The sequence below is a fragment of the Ipomoea triloba genome, chromosome 15, assembly GCF_003576645.1.
Source record: "Ipomoea triloba cultivar NCNSP0323 chromosome 15, ASM357664v1".
NCBI classification, from domain to species: domain Eukaryota; kingdom Viridiplantae; phylum Streptophyta; class Magnoliopsida; order Solanales; family Convolvulaceae; genus Ipomoea; species Ipomoea triloba.
The window spans coordinates 25,181,586-25,190,671 of NC_044930.1; the positions used below are offsets into that span (position 1 = coordinate 25,181,586).

The window sequence follows — 9,086 nt, forward strand, 5'->3', positions numbered from 1 at the left end:
CCTTCTCCAGCGAACCGCCTCGCTGGTATTTAACATGGATTGCCAAGGCGTTTGCAAGAGTTGGCCGGAACCCTAGTTAACTTGTCATTTTAGGTCACCAACAGATTTATGGGGTTCTACTTCAAAATAACATGTTTGTAGGTTTAATTACATCTTTTGAAAGTTTAAGAACAAAGTTTGATAGATTTAATTAACTTGGGTGGTCCGAATTATTAAAAACCCAATAAATAAAGGAAAATAGTAAATGAATAATAAAACGGTCAATGTAATAGGGTAATATGCGTCTCAGAGACCAAATAGGACAAAGGAACATGATCGAAGATGTCCTAAAGAGACAAATGCAAGGATTTTTATACTAGTTAAAACCCTTAACTGCGCTTGGTCTTGCGATCGGGTCCCCGGGCTAGCCGGCCGAGGCCGAGCATGGGACTTGACCCAGGGCTCCGGGTCGAATTGGACCCGTCTTGCTCTGCTTTACCAGATTTATTTAGTGCATACCAATCGCCTCGAAATGTGATTGCAACTTGTACGTTTCCTCGTCACAAGAAAAAACAAATCACTAAATATGCAAGAAAACAATACTAAAAGTTAGTGCTAAAAGCTAGCTAGTTTTAAATAATATAAATGATGGATCAAGAATATTAGAATCTTTTTAAGGCCCTCATTACTGGAGGTAAATAATAGGGTGTGACATTCAAATACTTGTACAATAATGCTTATAACAAGACCAAATTCATAATAAAATTTATGATTAACTTGTTTTGTGTTAATAGACTCTATATCTAAAAAGAAACAAAAAATATTTGTGACATGACATACCCGAAGCCAATAGCGCTACAAACGCCTAAGTACTGAACAACAGTAGTGAGAGAATGTAAAGGTGCTAAGGTGGCAGCCATCCCAAACATGAATGCACCTATAGCAAACAGGGCAGCGTACACGACCAAAAATTGGCTCAATGCAAAATATTTTTTGACAAACTTGAAGTTCTTCGTAGACGAGGCTTCTGCAATCATCATAATATGAAGAAATATGGACATAATAGAGCAACTAAAAGCAATAAAATCAAAAATAACAAACGTCTGAAAATAAAAACAGTGTAATAATATCGACGTCCCTTGTGTTTTTCCAGTACTGCTGTTGTATCCTCCTGGGGCCGTTAAACCGGCGGTAAAGGTCGTGGTTAATATCAATGAAGCCGCAATTATGTTTGTTCGACCTGTTTCTACCATAAAATCAATATCTTTTTCTGTACCAACACATTCTTTCCTTTCTATCTTATTTTCTGTAAGTCCACTCTGACAACCAATTTTACCACCCCTTCTTAGAAGTTTCCAACCCTGCCACAATGTTATTCATCGAATATGATTTAATTAGTTTTACTTTCACTATTTACACAAATGTCAAAAAAAAATTTAGTACATATATGGCACGATGATAATTTGAATTAAATATATAGAGAAAATGGTCAAATAACCTCTCGAACTTTACTTATAAAGTCAATTAAGCCCCTAAATTTGAAGAAAAACACGAAGAAGTGACCAAAGGTCACGTGCCGAAGAAGGCGACCCAATGGTTGCCTTCTTCTGTGAGAACTACCAGAGAAGGCGACCATTTGGTTGCCTTCTCTAGCATGTGACCTTTGGGTCACTTCTCCGTGTTTTTCTTTAGCACGCGACCTTTTAGTGACCTGCATAGCAGGTCATTAACTGGTTGTTTACTTGTTGGGCTTCAGTGCATAAAAAAAATACATGTTTATAGGTAAAATTCGAGGGTTTATTTGACCATTTTTCCAAATATATATGGCATATATAAAATAATGCATATAAAGGTAGTAAAGTGTACTTACGAAGAAATACTTAGAAAATGCCCACTTTCTGTTTTGGGAGGCCATGACAAATGGAGTTTGGTGTTGTTTATTAAAGACCAAATGCTTCCACATAACACCCTGCATAGCAACACGTTTCAAAGGGTTGCAGCTACAAATAGAAAGCAAGGCCAACGGCGTGTTGCCATTCTCGTCTTTCCCCTCAATAAGGTTGTCTGCTTGGGAATACTTCAAAACATATTCTATCACATTCAATCTATGTCCCAGTATTGCTTCGTGAAGGATATTTTGGGATTTGCTATTAAGCACCATCCAACAATCTGGGAAGCAGCTATTTGATATGTATTCCATCATTTCAACGTTGCCATACCTTGCTGCTATGTGAAATACTGTGGTCCACATATCATCTTTGCCTGCGTGATGATAAGCTGAACAATATTTTTCCGCAAGAATCATACGGGCAACTTCATTATACTGATTTTTAATAGCATAATGTAGCGGTGTCCAACCTGAATCATCAGTCATGTCGCACAAGGAGATCTCCTTCTTCAATATTAATTCCGTGCATCCTGAGATAGATATATATCAGTGATACAATTATATGAAAACACTACTTATACTATGTTTGGTCAGGCAGAGTTCGCAATTGCATATATATGATTTCCATTCCTTATACCATAGACTAGGGTTCACAATGCACTATGGATCCTAATGCATGTATATGTGTTTATGTTTGTGAGTTTTTATGTCTTGTGTTATGAAATTTGGTATTTTGAGTATGAATTTTGTACCTGAAACAAATTAGTAATCGTGTCTTATGTTATTAATTTTTGTGTGTAAAATTCTGTGCCTATGAACACAAATTATGTACTTAAATCAAATTTGAAAAATAAGTAATATATAACATGTGTTGTGATTTTTGTGTCTTGTGATATAAAATTATGTACCTCGTCATTTCAATCTAAAGTCCATAATACTTTGTGATCTCTAGTCCATGGTATAAATTGTCCACGATTTCTATCTATACTAGTCTACCCAAATTTTTCCAATCATAAAGACCAATTAATAGTATTTAAAAGAAGTATAAGAGTCCAAAAATTAAAGAACCATTAATTTGCATTACACACATGTAATTAGGTTTAATAGGTGTACCTTGTGAAGATACTAATGATGCAGTTGCATGGAGAGCATTTCGACCCAATGGTCCATTGTAAGTAGGATTTTTACATGAGTTCAGGAGTTGCTGCAAACAGTCACGGAATCCTAGCCTTGCTGCTATGTAAATGGGTGTCTCCCCAGCATTATTGGGAGGATACACAAATTCATCATCTTCTTCAACTAATAACTTCTCCACCACTTCCAAATGCCCCATTCGCACGGCCTTGTGCAAGGCCATGTCCATCACATTATCTGTCATCTGTACCATCTCCCTCAGTCCCACACCAGATTCAACATCCATGTACTCCTTGGTGGCACTGATGAGGATAGAGACTATGTTGGCATGGCCATTCTCCGCTGCACAATGTAAGGCACTTTCATTTTTCTTATTCTGAGCAAATAACAAAGACAAGACTGCTGCATGATTGTTATCTTTCCCTTGTAGTATGTTTTCCACAAAATGTTGGCGGCCGTGAAGCGCTGCAACATGCAGCACAGTGTTCCCATTTGGCATAACCTGGAGGCCATCGTCTTCCACCGCCATGCTTTGCTGCCCTAGAACCTTATAATAATTTTCTGGTGTATCCTCCACAGCTGCTTTGTATAAGGCCAGCTTCATCAGATCAATGCCCACAGCTAGTCCCATTTGAGCACTGTAGGTATCAAATTAACTAAAGATAGTTGATATGATGTTGTAAGAGTGGCCTTGCCCCTAGAAATTAATAATGTGCAATGAATTGAAGTGTGCAGGCTGCAGTGGAGGATGATAGATATATAGATCAGATTCAGAGAGGAGTTTAAAAGTGCTTGGTATTTGCAATGAACCTTCCTAGCTTTATGAGGGAGGAAATGGAAAGTGCTTGGTATTTTCTAGCTATATTATAATGTTTTGCAATGAACCTTCTTCCTAACTTTATGAGGTTTGAGTACTCAGAGGGTTGAGTCAATGAAGAGTGCCCCGCTCCTGCTAGTTGATATATGGTACGGTGCAACAATTATTTCCACTTAATTATTTCCAAAGTAGTTAATTTTACTCTTAGTGCTACCCGTGGTTATACCGTGGACCCTGCACCATGGCTGATACTGCAGTTGTTGAACGGATACTGTTGAAAACTAGGGAATTGCAGTTGCGCGGAACAGAGACCGTTTCATCCGTCTGGAACTGCAGTTGTGTTGAATTGATACTGCAGTTGTGTTAAATTGATATTGCAGTTGTGTGAACGGATGAAATGACCTATTTTTCGCGCAACTGCCGTTCCCTTTCAACACAACTGCAGTATCAGTTCAACACAACTACAGTATCTGCCATGACCATGGTCCACAGGATAATTTGCGAAGTGCTACACATCCAAATTCCAAAATTTTAAAAAGGAAAATGGCTAGTCCCTGAATTTTACCATAATGGATAATCCAATAATGTAGAATGGTGAGACACTGAGATGTCATGCATGTTATACTATAAATTGTCATAATATTGAATAATGGAAACTGAGAATATTTATTCCGAGAAATCAGAATGTTAGAGTGGATATGCAAATAAAATATAAATTATATTATAATTTAATTATAACTATTTTATATTGTACGCCTCAAACATTTTCGTCAATAATTAAGCATTAAAGTAAATAATAAATAGTTTCTACTATATTAATAAGAGCCAAAGAGAGTTAGGCCTAAAATGGGTAGAAAAAATGGCGGTCAAATTATTTAATGAAATGGATGGTTCAGATAAATTATTTAATCAAATAGATGGTTAAGATAATTCAAATTAATATTATTAATAGAGATTACCTAATTTAACCTTACTTTTATGATTATTCGTTAACTTTTCCGTTAAATATTCTCTTTTCCGTTAGTATTCCGTTAACTTTTAACTTACCCATTAATTTCTATAAGAAAGGTCTTACATTCGAACCTCATCTCAATCAAATTTGACATAATTAAGTTTCTCACTCTATTTTACTCTTATTAAATTAAATAAATTAGTAGCTACAAAAAAAAATGATACATAACCTCATCTCAATCAAATTTGACATAATTAAGTTTCTCACTCTATTTTACTCTTATTAAATTAAATAAATTAGTAGCTAATACAAAAAATGATACATATGTATTTCTTTAATTTAGAATTATGTGTCTACAATACATTTATTTAAAAAAGTTATTCATTATCAAAAAATTAAATTAAATAAGAGAAATAATTTTATTAGTTATATTGTCTTTATTTTCTCTCATGAAAAGATTCTTTACATTCAAATTTATCAATTGATATTCATTACATTGTCAATTATCTTATTTTTACAATATCTTGTAATTAAATATCAAAGTTATAGTACAAAATAATGTTATATATTTATTTACCAAGTATTTTATTAATACTATGACAAAAAAATTTTAAAATAATTTGAAGCTAATTATATTAACTACTTGGGGATTGGTTGACAAAGATAGTACTTAAATAATAACCCAACAAATTGAAGCGGAATCACTCTATTTTACTCTTATTGAATTAAATAAATTAGTAGTTACACAAAAAAAAAATGATACATATGTATTTCTTTAATACCATGAAAAAAATAAAAAAGAATAGTTTGAAACCAATCAAATTAACTACTTGGGGATTTGTTGACAATGAAAGTACTCAAATAACCCATTACCCAGCAAATTGAAGCGAGAAACTACCGTTGGAATATATAATATTTTAAATTTTCAAATTTTTATTAATTTATTTAATCTTTTTTCTTAAACTAGGGATTTCTTTATCCACAATAACTCATTCAACAATAATGGTTGAACCAAATGAACCCCAAGCAGAACACCTAAAGGAAAGTCCATAGCTCCTATATCATAATCTCTTTGCATGACGTTGTTATCTATGCTACCAACAATAACTGAATTGCAAATAACACACTACCAACAAAAAGGAAGAGAACAAATAGTAAAGATGAAGACAATGACAATGTTACTCAAAAGAGAATTAAGAACACTTAGAAAAATTCAAATGAAAAGTAGTATTTATTTAGACTATCATTTTTAGACCAAATATTTAGACTATCAATTTTACAAGGTTGCAAACATTTATTTTAGTAATAATTATAATGAATTTTCTATATTATCTTGGATTCATATACTTTGAGTTAGATATTTAAATAAAAAATTCGACATTCAATTACCCATGTATAAACTTCTCCTATATAATCTTGCATTGATATACTTTCAAATATTTATTTAAATATAAACATTGGGCATTAACCCATTCGCGCAATGCGCGAATAAAACTAGTATAACTAATAAATGAAAATTATACAAAATATAAACTACAAACAAAATATAATAAGACACATTTTGTATAATTGGCCACCGTTAATATAATAATTGTAAAATGCTAAGGTATAATTTATAAAATAACGATGATAGGTTGATTAATTATTTTGAATTTATAAAGTCATTACTACAAGCTCATAAAATTATTATTATAAATTTATAAAGTTATTGTTACCGGGTCATTATACAATTATTGGAATGATATATTAAAAATATACTAATACGAATAATATTTAAAAGATTTTAATGAAATATATTTTAAAATTATTTTTATACATTGATTTTATTTATTAAAAAATAAAAAAGTATTATATTTATATAATGGTTACTTCATAATTGTGTTTTATTTCCTGAATTTTTTATAACCGTAGAAATTTGTATTTATTTTTTTGGGATAAGGATCAAATCGACTCACAAACTATACTCAATTGTGAAATTAGGCCCTTCAACTTAAAAAAATTTCAATTAGGCTCCCAAACTTGTTATTTTGAAGCAAGAAAAAGGTCAAATAAGCACTCGAACTTTAGCTCAAAAATCAATTAGCCCCCTCAACTTTTTAAATGTGTAATTACACCCATAAACAATTCATTTTGATGCAATGAGACCCAAACACAGGTTAATGACTTGCTATCACAGGTCATTAGAAATCCAGCCACTTTCCGGTACATTTTCAGGCCAAAAAAAGTGATCTGCGGCTGGCGAACGGTCGTCAGTCACGGAGAAGGAGAACTAGAGGGTTCCCTTCTTGCCGGAGAAGGGGAACCAGTGGTTTCGCCGATTGCCGATCACTTTTTTCGGCTTGAAAATGTGCCGGAAGGTGGCCGGATTTCTAATGACCTCTGAAAACATGTCACTTTTTTTTGCTTGAAAATGTACCAGAAAGTCGCCGGATTTCTAATGATCTCTGATAGCAAGTCATTAACCTGTTTTTGGGTCTCATTGCATCAAAATGAATTGTTTATGGGTGTAATTGTACCTTTAAAAAGTTGAGGGGACTAATTGACTTTTGAGCTAAAGTTCGAGGGCCTATTTGACCCTTTTTTCCTTTTGGAGCAAATAAGTCATCTAACCTATTTGTGACCTGTAATTGCATGTCAACTAGAATTTCGGCGAACTCCAGCGAAGTTCTGGCGAACAAGCCAAACGATCAACCACCGGGGACCGTGACGGTCGCCGGTGGCGTCCGACCGGAGAAGGCCTTCTCCGACCGGCCGTGCAGAAGGCGACCAAGTTTGTTGCCATCTCCAGTGACCGACGACCGTCACGGACAATCGTCAGTAGTTGATGGTTTGGCTTGTTCGCTGGAACTTTGTCGGAGGTTCGCCGAAATTCTAGTTGACCTACAATTACAAGCTACAAATATGTTAGAGGGCTTATTTACTCCAAAATAACAAATTTGATGGTCTAATTGGAGCTTTTTGAACTTGAAGAGTCTAATTGCACAATTGAGTATAGTTTCAGGGTCTATTTGACCCTTATTTTTTTTATTCACTTAACCCAATGAAATAATATGGACCGACATGACAATGATAGATACAATTTGTCGAAAACTACAAAACCTAGTTAATTTCAGTCTTTCCTGTTATATCACCTTTCGGCTGTCTTGCAGTATTCAGTCGCATCAGTCGCAATGTCGCATGCGCCTATGGGGCCGCATTGTGGTCCATACATCAAAACGACGTCGTTTTGATTAATGAAAATAAATGGCTAAAATGGCTCCGTTTTGCGCGCCTTTAATTTTCATTTTATATATTATGCAATTCCCTTTCATCACACCTACATTTCCTTTTCGATATAACTACAGTTTTATTCGATATTATACACTCAAATATGTGAAACTGTTATTCAGTTCCTTTCAACACAACTACAATATCATTTCGATATAACTGCAGTTTCATGAGACAATATACACACAAATATGTGAAACTGTTATTCAGTTTCATTTCATATACACTGCAGTTTCCCTTCAACACAACTACAGTTTTATTTTGATATAACTATAGTCTCATTTGATAATATAAAAATAAATGTAAGGCAGTATCTTTTGAGATGAACTATAATATCCTTTACGGAGCTCCCTTAAAGCTTACAACAACCATTTTTTTTACTTAATGGAACAACGACGTTTTGTGACATGGTACACCGTATAATAACTGTTATGGGGCACCCAGGAACTTTTGGCCACTGTCTTGCACTAGTACTAAGACAATTAAGGGGCAATTGTTACCGCAATAATTATTTTATGGCTGTGTCGCCCAAGGCATAAGAGCCATAAAATAATTATTGCGGCACCACCTATAAATTTTTTCAAAAAAAAAATAAATATGAAAAATATAGTGAGTCAACTTACTTTGTATAAAAAAAAGATCAAAACGACTTTGTATTTAACGACATTTCAACAATTTTGTTGACGGGAACTAAAAATAGTCATGTCATAATAATACTAGGGCCAAATAAAGATGTTCTAATAAAAAAGGACTAAAAATGTATTGTCACTTATAAATCCCAGACTAAAAATGGAATTAACTCTATTAATCAATTTAGCTGGGAAAAGAAAAGAAGCATAGAAATATTAGAATATATCTTTATTTTTTCATTTAAAATAAAATAGATCAAATAAAGATAATATAATGATTGGTAATAAAAATCAAAACAAAACACATAACAAGAGTGGATCATGCATGTTAATTATATGGACTAAAATTTATCACTGAAATCTTTTATTATCTAAGGTGAAAATATAAGTGTTAACTTTTTTTTTTTTTTTTTTTTTTTT

The 9,086-nt window shown here is 33.4% G+C and overlaps 1 protein-coding gene across 1 annotated transcript; it reads right to left on the reverse strand.

Moving 5' to 3' along the window:
- Positions 1-693: 693 nt before the first annotated feature.
- On the reverse strand, positions 694-3,632 carry LOC116007669 (serine/threonine-protein phosphatase 6 regulatory ankyrin repeat subunit A-like). The gene is made up of 3 exons (XM_031248406.1): positions 2,981-3,632; positions 1,850-2,397; positions 694-1,340 (listed from the first exon to the last, which is right to left on the reverse strand). Exons 1-3 carry the CDS (start codon positions 3,630-3,632, stop codon positions 783-785), a joined length of 1,758 nt encoding a protein of 585 aa, XP_031104266.1. The 3' UTR covers positions 694-782.
- Between the last annotated feature and the right edge of the window lie 5,454 nt (positions 3,633-9,086).

Excerpts from the sequence above, each read along its gene's own strand:
- LOC116007669 (XM_031248406.1), bottom strand. The coding sequence starts at position 3,632 with ATGGGACTAGCTGTGGGCATTGATCTGATGAAGCTGGCCTTATACAAA. Across the intron at positions 2,398-2,980 it reads ATCATTAGTATCTTCACAAG|GATGCACGGAATTAATATTG; the intron begins GTACACCTATTA and ends TATCTATCTCAG. Across the intron at positions 1,341-1,849 it reads CATTTTCTAAGTATTTCTTC|GGTTGGAAACTTCTAAGAAG; the intron begins GTAAGTACACTT and ends ACATTGTGGCAG.